This window comes from Homarus americanus, unplaced genomic scaffold, assembly GCF_018991925.1.
Source record: "Homarus americanus isolate GMGI-L3 unplaced genomic scaffold, GMGI_Hamer_2.0 scaffold30108, whole genome shotgun sequence".
NCBI classification, from domain to species: Eukaryota; Metazoa; Arthropoda; class Malacostraca; order Decapoda; family Nephropidae; genus Homarus; species Homarus americanus.
In genome coordinates this window covers 8,194,354-8,209,612 of record NW_024748109.1, presented here as the reverse complement: position 1 = coordinate 8,209,612, position 15,259 = coordinate 8,194,354, and the positions used below count along the sequence as shown (strand labels likewise).

The 15,259-nt window shown below is 41.9% G+C and overlaps 3 protein-coding genes across 6 annotated transcripts in view; 2 read left to right on the top strand and 1 right to left on the bottom strand.

Annotated features, from left to right (window-relative positions):
• Positions 1-989: 989 nt before the first annotated feature.
• Positions 990-6,482, bottom strand: LOC121880109. The gene is made up of 4 exons (XM_042387166.1): positions 6,315-6,482; positions 2,679-2,777; positions 1,884-2,042; positions 990-1,384 (listed from the first exon to the last, which is right to left on the bottom strand). Exons 1-4 carry the CDS (start codon positions 6,480-6,482, stop codon positions 1,220-1,222), a joined length of 591 nt encoding a protein of 196 aa, XP_042243100.1. The 3' UTR covers positions 990-1,219.
• Positions 5,325-15,259, top strand: part of LOC121880158 — an 11,957-nt gene continuing 2,022 nt past the window's right edge. The window contains exons 1-8 of the mRNA XM_042387258.1: positions 5,325-5,492; positions 6,644-6,794; positions 6,953-7,155; positions 7,753-7,947; positions 8,339-8,437; positions 9,039-9,197; positions 9,617-9,781; positions 14,708-14,710. Of these exons, the coding sequence (XP_042243192.1) occupies positions 6,644-6,794; positions 6,953-7,155; positions 7,753-7,947; positions 8,339-8,437; positions 9,039-9,197; positions 9,617-9,760 (951 nt within the window). The 5' untranslated portion in view covers positions 5,325-5,492 and the 3' untranslated portion in view covers positions 9,761-9,781; positions 14,708-14,710. The remainder of the gene's footprint in view (positions 5,493-6,643; positions 6,795-6,952; positions 7,156-7,752; positions 7,948-8,338; positions 8,438-9,038; positions 9,198-9,616; positions 9,782-14,707; positions 14,711-15,259) is intronic.
• Positions 11,347-15,259, top strand: part of LOC121880157 — a 16,317-nt gene continuing 12,404 nt past the window's right edge. For 2 of the 4 annotated variants that reach the window (XM_042387255.1, XM_042387254.1), the window contains exons 1-6: positions 11,347-11,483; positions 12,418-12,568; positions 13,229-13,431; positions 13,915-14,109; positions 14,604-14,702; positions 14,858-15,016. In XM_042387255.1, coding sequence (XP_042243189.1) covers positions 11,472-11,483; positions 12,418-12,568; positions 13,229-13,431; positions 13,915-14,109; positions 14,604-14,702; positions 14,858-15,016 — 819 coding nt within the window. In that variant the 5' untranslated portion in view covers positions 11,347-11,471. Of the gene's footprint in view, positions 11,484-12,067; positions 12,235-12,417; positions 12,569-13,228; positions 13,432-13,914; positions 14,110-14,603; positions 14,703-14,857; positions 15,017-15,259 lie in introns of those variants that run through there. The other 2 variants (XM_042387256.1, XM_042387257.1) reach the window with 2 other exon arrangements.

Sequence of the window (15,259 nt, the reverse complement as noted above, 5' to 3'; positions counted from 1 at the left end):
TTTTCGCAGAATTTTCCGGAAAATGTGGCCCTCAAAAAATCGTTCCCAAAGCCAGAATTTTCTGGAAAATTCTGGCTTTGGGAACGATTTTCCGAGAAAATTTCAATTCCGGCTATCAGAGACTTCCAGGTTTGAGGGATTCTGGCAAACGGAAATATTACTGTATTTCCTATTTTCCTACAAATTTTTGGTTTACAGTAGTACTCTATCCTCTACACCACTCATCTGCTTGTTAGCTGCTTGGGCAGTTGGTTACATCTCTTTTATTCACTGTTCTCAAGTACTGGCTATGTACTGGTTCCAGAATGTGTATGCACTCACTAAGGCATAAGACACTACGATGAATATCATAGCTAGGAAAGTGATCCATTTGATCGAGAAATATGTACCCAAGACCAAACCCAGTGCCTCTAGGAATACAAGGAGACGCGTGGGTTAGGTCAAGCGATGAGCAGGACAGGAGGATGTATGCAGGAGCCAGGAACCAAGTAAAGTCAGATTGAAGGGCTGAAAAGGAGTTCCAGAGGCTGGTTGCAAGCGAGGTCAAGTCAAACCCAAAGGCATTTTACCGCTATGCAAAGTCTAAATTAAAAATGCGAGTAGGAGTATTGGACCTGAGGCTTGAAGATGGTAGGCTTAAGGCTGAGTAGATATGTACAGAATTTGCACCTCCACCCCCCCCCCCCTCCTAAACAACAACAACCGTGAGGGGTATGGAATCAGGGGCTGAAGCGGCACCAGGAAGTTTGCTCACATGCAATTACTGCGGGGCGACTTCGGATATAGATTGTGCGAGCCTCAGCAATGCAACGTTAAGGACGTTACAGAATGCGGTAAGGCATGAAGGCTGTTGCTAGTATTGCCTTGACTGCATAGTGCATAGTCAAGGTGAAAGAGGAGATTGCAAGCCATAAGGGAACTAGTTTCCTTGGGACGAAAATAGATGAAGCTGGTTCCTTGCTGGTTGCCAAACTTGAACAAGTTGGGGAAGAGATCCTTGCTAAGACTGAGGAAGTAGCCGATAGAATGGAGGTGGTAGTGAAGAGGAGTTACGCTCAATCCTTAGCAGGGCCACGGAGAGTAATGCAGGATCAGAACCGGTTCTTCAGCAGCTAGAGACTCTGAAGAAGTGTGTCGAAGAGATGGCAACTAGCAGACCTACTGTTAGGGGAGAGGAAGAATAATGGGAACGTGTCCAGCACAGGAACAACATACAAGTTTATGGAGTCCCTGAGAGCCAGTCGGAGGAAGCTGAGAGTAGTAAAACACACGATAAGTTGCAGTTGTTCTTGTTGAACGCTGTTATCAGGCCTCTCGACTTAGCAGCAGCATCCAGCTCATCATATTCCTGCTTGGTAGCTAACGGCACCACCACCACGATCATCTACGGGAAGACGGGGAGAATCACGTGATGATTAAGAACCTCCAATTATATTTCACGTGATGATTAAACAGCCCTAACGCTAACCTAACCTAACCAAAACACAACATAACCTAATCTAACCAAACAACCTAACCTAATCTAACATAACCAAAACATACATAACCTAACCTAATCCAACTTAACCAAGCCTGATCTAATTACACCTCACATAACTCCTGCACGTCACCTTACGCCCTACCAGTCACCTTACACCCTGACACACCCTACACCCTGACACTCGCCCTACACCCTACCACTCACCCTAAACCCTGACCCTACACCCTGACCCTACACCCTACCACTCACCCTACATACTGACCCTACACCCTGACCCTACACCCTACCACTCACCCTACATACTGACCCTACACCCTGACCCTACACCCTACCACTCACCCTACATACTGACCCTACACCCTGACACTCACCCTATGCCCTGACCCTACACCCCGACACTCACTCTGAACATAATCGTGGGGCCAAGAGCGCTGAGTATATCCATCTCCCCGCCGTGGGTCGAGATGACAAGAAAATCAACTTTGGAAGTGTTCAGAGCAGCACGAGCTATTGCCCCGGCGCTGAAGCATTGCACCTCTACTAAGTCTCCCAGCTCACGATCCTGTAGGAGAGGTTACTGGGGTTAGGTTAGGGGGAGGGAGGGAGGGAGAAAAAGAAAGAAAGAGAGAGAGATGGAGACAAGTACTGTACCTTTACCTGAGTCCCCCAGGTATTTTGAGAGAGAGGGAGAGAGAGAGAGGGTCACTAAAGGTCAGAACACAACACTGGATGGTTATAATATACTCTATTGCCATATATATATATATATTAGTGTACGTTAGTGCTATGTCGACAAAGTGATATTGTATCAAGTAAACACATATATTGACCTATACAGACAGAAGCATACATACACAATAAATAAACATTCACAAACATTCACACACATATACACACACACCTACGAGTATAATACACACAAGCAAAGACAGAGATACAAAAATAATATCTCCTTCAATCCCTCCCCACCTCCCTCACTGCTGGCCCCCTCCCCACCTCCCTCACTGCTGGCTCCTCTCCCTCTCTCAGTCCCTCTTAACCCCCATTCATCCTTCTTTCCCTCTCTCCTCTTCCCCTTACTCCTCACCTTTCATTCTCTTCCTTACCTCATCACCCTTCCTCCTCAACCTTCTCCACTCACTCCTCCTCACCACTAGCACCTCCTTCATCACCCCCGACAGCCATGACCTCTCCTTACCTCCTTGGACACATACTGAAGGAGTCTGTTGCTGCCTTCCTGTATACGATGAAGAAGAGGCGGCAAGTTACCCGGAGTATGTCGCAACCACAGTGTGTTCTGAGGGAAGGGGAGGTGTTCTGTGGTTACAACTCTATCTTACGTTTAATTACCCCCAAAAATAAGTTATAACTCTCAATATATGGTTTCAGGATTACTATAACGATAATAAATTGGAAAAATCACATTATGACAATAGATTTACAAAAAATGATCAAGGTTTCAAAACTTACACGCTAGGATAACATTTTGCACACTAAAAGTTTCCAAATTATCAAATGAACTTCAAAATTCACAGCGGGTGCTCACAGCGTATGGTTGAAGAAGCCACAAGTTCGGAAAATTGTCGAGGCAAACTTTTTCTGAGTTTGTCAACTCTTGGCACACTCTGCCAGAGAGTGTGACAGCACCGAGAGTGAGCTCATTCAAGACCAGACTTGACCAACACTGGCGCAGGTGCAGATACATTCTGGAGCCAGTTCTTTGCCCAGTACTTGCCATCGAAACTCATGACTATCTTTCGTTAATAATTATCAGTTTTATTTTAGCTAATGGTGGATAGAAGTGATTTAAGAAAACTAATGAGATCATAGATGACGGACCAATCGTGTATGGTGTTCTTTCCGTCCAGTCGATTATTTTCATGTGAATCAGTAAAGCGAACCAATGAATTAATGAATCGAAGCACCTCGGGTTCGCCAATCGCCAGTGATCATTAGAGGTACAGCAGTGGTGGTGGCAACATGGGTGTGTGTGGTCATACAGTATTTGATCGCTATTTCCATGTTTTACGTTTGCTGTTTGTGGATTTCCTCGTGTTTGTGGCGTCGTGAGGACTTCCAGGACTCTACGTTGTGGTTATTAGCAGTTGAGTGAAGGTAAGGTGATAACAAGTTGTGTTGTTGTACTGTGGGGTCCAGGGAGGAGGAGGCGGTAGTGTAGCTCTCCGCCGTGTGTACAGGAGTTGTGATGCCGTGGCTCGGACAGAAAATACTGCTATTAAGATGGCTATTAACCAAAGCTAGTATGTGGATAGACAGATAATACTGCTATTAAGATGGCTATTAACCAAAGTTAGTATGTGGATAGATAAGTTCTTCTCACACTCCTTCACAACCCTGCAAGTCCTTCCCTCACTCCTACACAATCTTGCAAGTCCTTCTTTCATTCCTACACAACACTGCAAGTCCTTTCCTCACTCCTACACAATACTAGAAGTCCTTCCCTCATTTCTACACAACACTGCAAGTCCTTCCCTCACTCCTACACAATACTAGAAGCCCTTCCCTCACTCCTACATAATATTGCAAGTCCTTCCCTCACTCCTACACACTACTACAAAATTTTCTTTCACTCCTACACAATACTAGAAGTCCTTCCCTCATTTCTACACAACACTGCAAGTCCTTTCCTCAGTCCTACACAATACTAGATGTCATTCCCTAACTCCTACACAATACTACAAGTCTATCCCTAACTCCTACACAATACTACAAGTCTATCCCTAACTCCTACACAATACTACAAGTCCTTCTCTCACTCCTACACAACACACCAAGTTCTCTCACTTCCACACAACATACCAAGTCCTTCCCTCACTCCTACACAATACTACAAGTCCTTCCCTCATTTCTACACAACACTGCAAGTCCTTCCCTCACTCCTACACAATACTAGAAGTCCTTCCCTTGTCTACACAACCCTGCAAGCCCTTCCCTCACTCCTACACAACACTTCATGTCCTTTCATCACTCCTACACAACACTTCAAGTCCTTCCCTCACTCCTACACAACACAGCATAACCTTTCCTCACTCCTCCACATCACCGCATGTCCTTCCCTCTGGTATTAGTCTTGTGTAAACTGAGAATATGAACAAGTACTGTGTGTACTTGTACTGTACAGTACATTTATGCTAGAGCGGTATTTTAACCTGCCACCCACCAATATATCTAAGAATATCACTTCCTCCAACGACACCGTAGTTAACGCGTTGCTTATACTATGTTTATACTAAAGCAAATGATAAATTAGTGTGTATAAGAGTAGGTACTGTATATATACTGGGTGACTATTGATGCACAGTATTATAATTAAAGATTTCCTGATAGAACGAGCCCGTAGAAAGCTTAATAAGCCCCTGTTAAATGTATATGAAATACCAAAGGTTATTTTAGGGTTTTAAGCAGTACATCAATAGCATGTATGAAATAAATTTCAGTTATCCTGTTGAGGTGACCGCAGGCATGATTACCACGTCAACCATCAGTTGCCACACACCGCCACACCCGCCTGGTTTTTCTTTCGATATTCCTGAAATTATCGGAGGCTATGTCATTTCATACCTAAAATACAGGAATTCCTTTTAATTCTTCCTCCTATTCGTAATCTTATTTACGCTCATAATGTTTCCTGGCTCTTATAACTAAAGATGATTATTATCTTATAATTTATTCTATAATATTATGGATACTTGCATTGTTCATTGATTAATTTGGTGAATCACTTCAATACATGGATAAAAAATAGTCAGTATGTATTATAATATCGCATACAGCACATACTTATAAGGTATATCAGGTTACAGTGGTACAGTGGTGGTGATCATCGTTCTGGAGGCAGCTGGTGGGTGGCTCACTTCACACATCCAGTAGTCGTTCGTGCCTTCGTGGAGGCTGGCCTAGTACCTTCCTTCCTCACGGTGCAAGAGCGTGGTAGATTGATCCATTACCGTAAATTACTATCACCTTTTGCAGAATAATATCTTCACATGAGGTAAGTGTATTTTTCTTACTACAAATGGGAGCGCTGAGTGTAGGTGTACGGTGCACAATTACTGGTAATGTGCAGCTCTTCCTAATGCTTACTACAATATGTTGAATATCACGTTTTCTGCTCAAATTATATATAAAATGAACGATTTCTTTAGTGGAAAACTCCTCGCCAAATCACTTGAGAACAATTTTATAGACATCTTTGACCTATGTATAGATCAATAAATATTTGTCTCTAGCGAATCTCTCTCGTAACTCCTGTTCATCAATAACCAACGTTTTATATAATCCACTGATATTAAGTATTTATCATGTCACAAACGAAACATTCATAATTACACTATCTGACTTCTGTAGTATCTAGCTAAATTATAACACGTAACACCATAAGGAACTTTGCCAGATTTGTGATTAATTCTTTTTGTCATTTAAGTTATTGAGATATACAAGTACATAAATTCACTACAGTTTATAGCCCTAGTAGTAATTATTGCTGTAGTAATAGTCAGCTAATAGCAATAGTAATTGGTGTAATAGTAAGCTTGTAGCAGTAGCTGGTGTTGCAGTATTAGTAAGCTAGTAGTAGTAGCAGTTGGTGTTGTAGTAATAATAGGCTAGTAGTAGTAATATTAGTCTGAATCCTTTCCAGTATCAGATCAAAAAGTACAGTAGCTAGTGATAATTCGAAATCAGAAGCAATGTACTCAGATCACCATTCACCACACCACGAAATGAAAGCAACTCAGTCGTCTTCAAGATGTAACTGCAGCCTCAAACTTTTGGTTAATCCATAGGTCGTCTGGAACTGATAAGAATATCCCACCAGTTTTAGTGTTAGTGATAGTCTTGGAGTTGAATACATTGCAAAGTAGTGAATACGACTACCCCATTCTTGGTTTGTGACTTCTTCAACACCATTATAGATGTCAACAATAACTTCATTGTCAGAAATTTCCGAAATGTAAGAGGAATCGTCATTGCTTTTTAACATCTATTCGTTTTTTCACTTTGTTCTCTTTGGTCAATTTTCCGTTGCCATTTGTCCGTCCGTAACTTCATATTTTTTTTTTATAACGATTATTACTAAAACTTTCTAGAAAGGTTCCTTAAAATAAAAAAAAACTCTTACTTCACCAAGTATCTTCGGCACAGATGGTTCAAGATATAAACCAAGTGGACCTAATGGTTTCATGGGTGATGAGGAAATACGTCAAGTTCCTGGTACTAGGGGCACTCTCCTCCTGCGCCTTGCTCAATCTGGCCCTCCGCGCAGGCACTGGTCTACACTACTACTGCCAAGACGGTGAGTAACAGGGAAGGAGAGATATAAGGAGGGAAACAGAGTCAAAGAGGATCCCAGGACTGCACAAACTCCCACTATATTTGCCAGGATTGATAAAGAAAGAGGGAGGGAATGGGAACAAATTACATTACCATCAACCACTGTTTTTAAACCAACAGAATGTCTGACGGGGATGTTGAAGAGCCCGCTCAAATCCTTCGACAAGGACGTCATCCAGCACATCAGGGACTACTGGCTAGACCCACCTGCTCCCCGGGGGTCCTACAAACCAGACTTTCCTCTCGAGAACCCACCCTGGTCTACCGTAGGCAACTGGGCTGAGGCCTACAAGTTCATCAACGATTACTTCAAGAATTACAAGGTACGGAGAAACCCCCTTTCGTCCATTAATAAAAGATCGATTTCAATTTGGTAAGTCATACAAGGTCTGTTGGGCTTTTAGGACCTTATGCTAGCCTTGACCTTATCTAACTTACCCTAATCTAAACCAACTTAACTACCCTAACTTAACCTATCATTACATAACCTACCCTAACTTAACCTATTATATCTAACCTAACCTACCCTAACCCAACTTAACCTACCAACACCTAATCAAAACTATATTACTCAACCCTAACCCAACTTAATTTGACCTACCATTACCTAACCCAACTTAACCTATCAATACTTAACACCCCCAGGTAGCGTTTGGGTATTTGATCAATATGTGAAATAAACTGGTGGGGGTTCTAATCTTCAGGTCATCCACCCATTATCATTATTTTCGGGTTGTTTTGAATACCTAATTTTTCAGGCGCTAATTGGTCCCTTCAAAGAAACTAGAAAACTTTCATAGGAAGTTAGAAAACCTCCAAAAAGAAACCAAGAAAACCTCCAAAAAGAAACCAGAAACCCTCGAAACCAGTTAATTTTTTCAGATAACTAACTCTCTTCCCTTGCCCCCCCCTTACAAAAGAATCCAGGCACCTATATGGAAATCGGAGCCCAGGACGGAGAATTCGCCTCGCTGTCGCTATTCGTCGGGGAGCGCTTGGGGTTCCGTGGGGTACTGGTGGAGCCAAACCCTTATCATTACCAGAAGATCAGGGCTGGGGGCAGGTCCGCCTACTCCATCAACGCCTGCGCCACCCCTGACGGAGGCCACAGGAAGGTAAGTATGGGGTCGGGTGGCTTAGGGTAGGTGAGTAAATGATCGTCTTTGCCTAATGTATAGAGTTTTTAAAGCTGATTCTTAGTACAGTATCTTATCTAGCCTAGTATAAGTATTTTGAAATCAATTGTATAAATTTTTAAGCCTTAATGTGTGAATTTTGAAGTTCATTTGATAATTTGGAAACTTTTAGTGTGCAGAATGTTATCCTAGCGTGTAAGTTTTGAAACCTTGGTAATTTTTTGTAAATCTATTGTCATAATGTGGTTTTTCCAATTTATTATCCTTATAGTAATCCTGAAACCATATTTTGAGAGTTATAACTTATTTTTTGGGGGGTAATTAAACGTAAGATAGAGTTGTAACCACAGAACAACTCCCCTTCCCTCAGAACACACTGTGGTTGCGACATACTCCGGGTAACTTGCCGCCTCTTCTTCATCGTATACAGGAAGGCAGCAACAGACTCCTTCAGTATGTGTCCAAGGAGGTAAGGAGAGGTCATGGCTGTCGGGGGGGTGATGAAGGAGGTGCTAGTGGTGAGGAGAGTGAGTGGAGAAGGTTGAGGAGGAAGGGTGATGAGGTAAGGAAGAGAATGAAAGGTGAGGAGTAAGGGGAAGAGGAGAGAGGGAAAGAAGGATGAATGGGGGTTAAGAGGGACTGAGAGAGGGGAGAGGAGCCAGCAGTGAGGGAGAGGGGAGAGGAGCCAGCAGTGAGGGAGGTGGGGAGGGATTGTAGGAGATATTATTTTTTGTATCTCTGTCTTTGCTTGTGTGTATTATACTCGTAGGTGTGTGTGTATATGTGTGTGAATGTTTGTGAATGTTTATTTATTGTGTATGTATGCTTCTGTCTGTATAGGTCAATATATGTGTTTACTTGATACAATATCACTTTGCCGACATAGCACTAACGTACACTAATATATATATGGCAATAGAGTATATTATAACCATCCAGTGTTGTGTTCTGACCTTTAGTGACCCTCTCTCTCTCTCCCTCTCTCTTTCTCAGGTTACTACTTGTCTTCTCTCTTATTTTTCTCCCTCCCTCCCTCCCCCCTAACCTAACCCCAGTAACCTCTCCTACAGGATCGTGAGCTGGGGGACTTAGTAGAGGTGCAATGCTTCAGCGCCGGGGCAATAGCTCGTGCTGCTCTAAACACTTCCAAAGTTGATTTCCTTGTCATCTCGACCCACGGCGGGGAGATGGATATACTCAGCGCTCTTGGCCCCACGATTATGTTCAGAGTGAGTGTCGGGGTGTAGGGTCAGGGTGTAGGGTGAGTGTCAGGGTGTAGGGTCAGTATGTAGGGTGAGTGGTAGGGTGTAGGGTCAGGGTGTAGGGTCAGGGTTTAGGGTTAGTGGGTGTAGGGTCAGGGTGTAGGGCGAGTGTCAGGGTGTAGGGTGTGTCAGGGTGTAAGGTGACTGGTAGGGCGTAAGGTGACGTGCAGGAGTTATGTGAGGTGTAATTAGATCAGGTTTGGTTAAGTTGGATTAGGTTAGGTTATGTATGTTTTGGTTATGTTAGATTAGGTTAGGTTGTTTTGGTTAGATTAGGTTATGTTGTGTTTTGGTTAGGTTAGGTTAGCGTTAGGGCTGTTTAATCATCACGTGAAATATAATTGGAGGTTCTTAATCATCACGTGATTCTCCCCGTCTTCCCGTAGATGATCGTGGTGGTGGTGCCGTTAGCTACCAAGCAGGAATATGATGAGCTGGATGCTGCTGCTAAGTCGAGAGGCCTGATAACAGCGTTCAACAAGAACAACATACATATACTTATTCCTGAAAATGAAGTGAAAATCGTGTAGGAGAGAGAGAGAGAGAGAGATGTTCTTTCGGGTCTATAAGTGTGGTAGGATTTTTTTTACAGATGGTGTAAAATTGGTCTATTTTTGTTTTCTTTTCGCTTCTCTATTTTCTACCTTTGTTTTCTTTTTCCTCTTCTTTGACTTGTTGTTCGTGTTCTTAGTCATCATCATCTCTTATTATATGACCCGTATTGTTTTTATTATCCTTTTCTACTTCCTCGTCGTTTTTTTCTACTCCATCTCTCTTCTTCTTTTCCTCTTCCTTCTGTATACTAGAGAAAAATAGCCGTAAGAATAATGTCTTTCCAATATGTAAGTGAATTAAATTTTTGCCGTAGACAGCAGCTAGTTATTGTGCATCCCATACTCATCCTGTGTGTGTGTGTGTTCGTGTGTGTGTTAAATGCTTATAATTTAATGTATTATTGTCAATATAATAATGATATTTTATTATCCTATGAAGCGGTACGCTGTGTGTTCTATATTTCTGTGACAAGTGGCGTATCGCTGGGCAATGTCCGGGGACCGATGGTGTTTGTTTCAGAAATGGTATGACATGTTATTCACTCCTCCATGCAAAGGCTTGTGGACGATGCTAATTTTCTCAGGGAAATGAAGAACCAAATGGGGTGTGAACGTTATTGGATGATCTCTATCGGTTTTGAGAGTGGGCAAAGGATTGGCTGATGGGATTCAGTGTTACGAAATGCTTGAGAACACACCTTATATAGGTCATACCAAGAGCAACGAATTGAAGTTCTCGGATCATTCATGAGTAGGTGAATCATGCAAATAAACTACAAGGTCTCAGAGGTATGCTTAAGACCAGATTTGACTAACAGTATAAATGTTCAGGTAGAATACTTTCTGGAGCCAGTGAAAGCCCAATACTTGCCAACAGTGCTGAACTAGAGAACCGCCGAGTGGTGAAGAGGATAAAGTTAATATATATAGTACCAACACTGACATAATACTGAGGTAAAAGTGGTTTAGAAAACAGCCATAATCCATCCATTATCATACATCCATCGTGTGTATCAAAGCCGTGTGTGTTAACTACCCTATCATTGTCCGCCAGGTGTGCTGTGCTTGACCGTGTCTCTGAAAAGCATTGGCAACAAACAGGTTTAACTGCTTTTTAACCGAGAAAGAATTTAAAAATTTAGGGGTGCAGAGGACCCACATGGCATACATTAGTGTTCAACATAAAAGGAAATACCCATATCTGTGGCTATGTGCAGCTTCAAATATTTACAGCGTCACACTGACCTCATGTAGGTTAGGCACTTAAATATTTCCCCCACACATATATATAATCTTGCAGGTTAACTGTGGCTGGAGGTCAATGCTTTATCCTGTCTACAAGTAAACCGTTTTTCTTCCTACATTTCCTCGTAACATAATCGTTACCTCAACTAAACCGTTGCATGAAATAAAGAAATCAATGTATCTAACCCTATAAATTACAGTGCCTCACTCTTATCTATAATATAACACCATGCCCGGGTAAATATTTGCAGTCAAATTACGGAGGTGGGTGTCAAGCGTCTGGCGGTGAGGTGGCGGCTAGCGGGCAGGACACAAGCAGTCCACGTATGAGTAGCTATCGTGATATTGTGGGAGGCGGTCGGTTGGGTTACGGTAACCTATTGACAGGGATTTCGTTTTTCTATCTTGATTTCTCTTGCCACCTATATTATTCTTCATCAACATGATCAAATCGGTGAGTAGAATTGAATCGCTATCTGTTTTTCTATATATAAATACATACCGTAATTTATTTTAATTGGAATATCTTCATTATAAAGTAAATTATTTGTTCATTATGTCAGTGATTGTGATGTTTGTATTAAATATCGTAAATCCAGGTGTTATGGATGTATTTTGTTTGGTTTTGGGGCATTGTAGCCGCTGACAAACGTATAAATTACCACTACAGCATTTAGTATATTCTCTGTTTAAATAATTATCATGCTGTTATTCTCAGATTGTTTGGATACCTTACTGTTTTAGGCAAGCGTATATTTCTGGGGTTAAATTTGCCTAACCTAACCTACATCCCAGCCTAGTTATAATGTAATTGTTGTAATTTATATACTAGATAGGTGTTATATAGATATACTCGTAGGTAGATAGATGTATTTTTTATTTAGTTGTGTATTTTATCAGCTTATACGTGTTTCATTGAGTTCCCCTTATCCTCCACACTCATATCATCAGCTGTATCTGCCACGTTGATAATGTATTATTTCAAAATATTTTCCCGGTGAGATCTTCCTTGTTCGTTCCTCTACCCTGCCCCCTTGATCAGCACCACACCGCCCCAACACACACACACACGCACCGCTTTCTACCTCCTATACTCCTCCATTTTCACACACTATTCAGGGGCGTGTTCAAGGTGTACATTTTATCAAAGGTGATTACAAATTTTCACTCCTGCTCGAAAGACAACACACTGGCTGATATCTTAAGTATATGATCGATTCATGTCTTCCAAAAGTTTTTATATTGCGCAAGAAATGATAATCTAAAGTTTAGAATTTTATATACGCTAGCAAAGATAGTTTAAAAGTAAAGTACAGGTATTATTTTAGTTTAGTTTAAGGTTAAGTTCAGATTAAGCTGTTTAATCCTAAATAAGCTTGTTGACATAGGTTATGCGGACGTGGAACAAACTGGAGCAGATGGTGACGTGTTTTGTGAGGAAGTACCTGATGTTTGCGGTGTTGGGGATGATCTCTTCCTGTGCCTTCGTCAACATGGCTCTTCACGCTGGCGCTGGTCTACACTACTACTGCCAGGAAGGTGAGAGAGGGGGGGGGGGGTGTAGATTGTTTTATTCATCAGTATAAGTTATATTACTAGTCACTAATAAACTTAAGACTTATTAGGTTATATTAAGAAACATAATTAGTTATTTAAATAAAAACCCTTGTGAATCTTTAATTTTTACCTTTTTGAGTAGCGTTATAGATATCGTAGAAACATAGTAATGGTTATTAAAGTTTTAAAAATGAAACGTCATTGTATTATTTCATTATTTTTACACGATCGTCCATTGTGCTGTAGATCATAATTAACTTCCTTATGAATTATTTGGAATAATTATAAGAATCAATAATTGTCTCATGATTCTGGTGCTACTGTTACTGCTGAAAACTGACCAACTGGTCTGAACCGGCTTACACATCATCCATATTGTCTACACAGTTCACAGACCTCTCCTACACGCGATTAGATTTGTCTGAAAAAATTGCCTGAGCATGAGTGGCAGGCTTAAAAGGGGGACTACACACGACAGTCATTAACAGCTGAACAAATTGCCAAAAGCCCAAAATAAACTCCCTAACTTTGACAATATGGCTCTGGAGTGAGTAAACTTAGAGTTCTATAATTAGTTTTACTTGTATATCTTTCTATGCTACAAATGTTTCGATAATAAAAATGGTTTATCTCTGTCCTAAGAATGTCTAAAGAAGGCACTCACAGGCCCGCTCTTGCCCCTGGACAAAGACATCATTTTACACATCCGGAAATACTGGATAGACCCACCTGCGCCCCGGGGGTCATACAAGTCTGACTTCCCCCTCGAGAATCCACCCTGGGCTTCCATGGGGAACTGGGGTGAGGCCTACAACTTAATCAATGATTACCTCAAGCCGTACGGGGTGAGTATTAATGTTTAGTTATTAGTTTACTATAGTCGTTCAGTACAGGAGGAACCGGAGAAAACTTGCAATGGATAACACCAACACCCTTCTCATATCTCTCCTAGGTTGGGGATTGAACCCAGGACATGCGATAAGAGGTACTCGCTTGTCTCATTGACCCACGACACCGTTGGCTACTCTCACAACCTAAAGAACACTTAAATGAACTATTACAAATCATTAAACTTCACCAAAATCGGGGGAAAATATTTACAGTAATCTCTCTCTCTCTCTCTCTCTCTCTCTCTCTCTCTCTCTCTTGATCACCAGTAGATTCTCCATCTCTCCATCTCCCAAACACAAGAGACCCCAGGAACCTACGTAGAGAAATCTTACCCCATACTGCCAACTTTGTGTGTGTGTGTGTATATCTCTATAATCATCCCCTAACTCTCTCTTAACTCCTTCTCTCACTCTCTCTCTCTCTCTCCCCCAACATAGAAACGAGGAACCTTTGTGGAAATCGGTGCTAGCGACGGAGAGTTCAAGTCGGTTAGCTTGTACGCGGAGCAGAAGCTGGGATTCAAGGGGCTCCTGATCGAACCTAACCCTGGCGAGTATCAGGAGCTGAGAGCAAAGAAGAGATCTGCTTACACTGTCAATGCTTGTGCCTCTATATACCCAGGCCATGTAAAGGTAAGTCCTCTCTTTCTTCGTGTTTACAGATCTCACTGGACAAAATCCCACGGGGAAAAAAATTATATCACCATTGGGAGTCTTTGGTTAGGTTAGGTTTGGTTAGGTTGATTGATTCGGTTAAGTTATACAGTAGTGTGAGTTACTAAATGTTTCCAGATAGAATCCCATTGGTCAAATTTCTATATTAAGATTAGGTTTACACGGTTAAGGGTTAGGTTAGGTTAAATTACTGTTGATTGGTTAGGTTAAGTTAGGTTTACACGGTGAGTGGTGGATTAAGGATTTGCACTTTGTCCAGTATATAATTAATCCTTCATAGCTACAAAGGGGACCAGTTATGGATCCAAACTGTAGTAATTAATCCATTGTTTGTGTGGATCAACTCCAATTCCATTCATTAGATACATTAACTGGATCCTTGACCCTGTAGAATCACCTCTTGGATCCATATTATGAAGCCTTTATGACACCAGTGATCCTTTCCCCAACAGAATGACCTGTGGATCCGTAACACCCCGGTCAACCTACCATACCTGTTGTACAGACTACAGAAGAGCAGCAACCGCCTCGTAAAGTATGTCTCTCAAGAGGTAAGAGAGTGTGTGTGTGTGTGTGTGTGTGTGTGTGTGTGTGTGTGTGTGTGTGTGTGTGTGTGTGTGAGCCAAACGTAATTAGCACTGTATGGTTTAACACTATATCGTCTCCCATGACACTAAACTCACCCCCCATAATCCCCTTCCTGCAGGACAGTGGCCTCGGAAGGACGACGCCCGTACAGTGTTTCAATGTCGGGGCGCTGACGATAGCTGCCCTCAAAACGACTACCATCGACCTCCTGGCCATCTCCACACACGGGGGGGAGCTTGAGATCCTTGATGCAATCCCAAAAGCCATTAAAATCAATGTAAGTAGAATTCTGTCAGCTTCTTTGGGGGATGGCGATTGGATGTTGGGAGAATCCTGTTGCTGTGAGGGATAGGATTATAGAAGAGGCCTAATGTTCTCGATACTGTACTAAGTAGGATTCGGTCAGGATTGTTAAGGATTTAAAAAAAATATTGGGAATCTTAACATTTGTAGGTATTATTAGAATGAGAGTCAATCATTCTCCTCCCTACCACAGTAAGATTCCCTCACTATCTTTCCT

What these genes read in the sequence shown, in the direction of transcription:
- LOC121880109 (XM_042387166.1), bottom strand. Translation starts at nt 6,482, where the DNA reads ATGTTAAAAAGCAATGACGATTCCTCTTACATTTCGGAAATTTCTGAC. An exon ending in TATCACTAACACTAAAACTG is followed by an intron (nt 2,778 to 6,314) that starts GTGGGATATTCT and finishes CCCTTCCCTCAG; the next exon opens with AACACACTGTGGTTGCGACA. An exon ending in TTCAGTATGTGTCCAAGGAG is followed by an intron (nt 2,043 to 2,678) that starts GTAAGGAGAGGT and finishes CCTCTCCTACAG; the next exon opens with GATCGTGAGCTGGGAGACTT.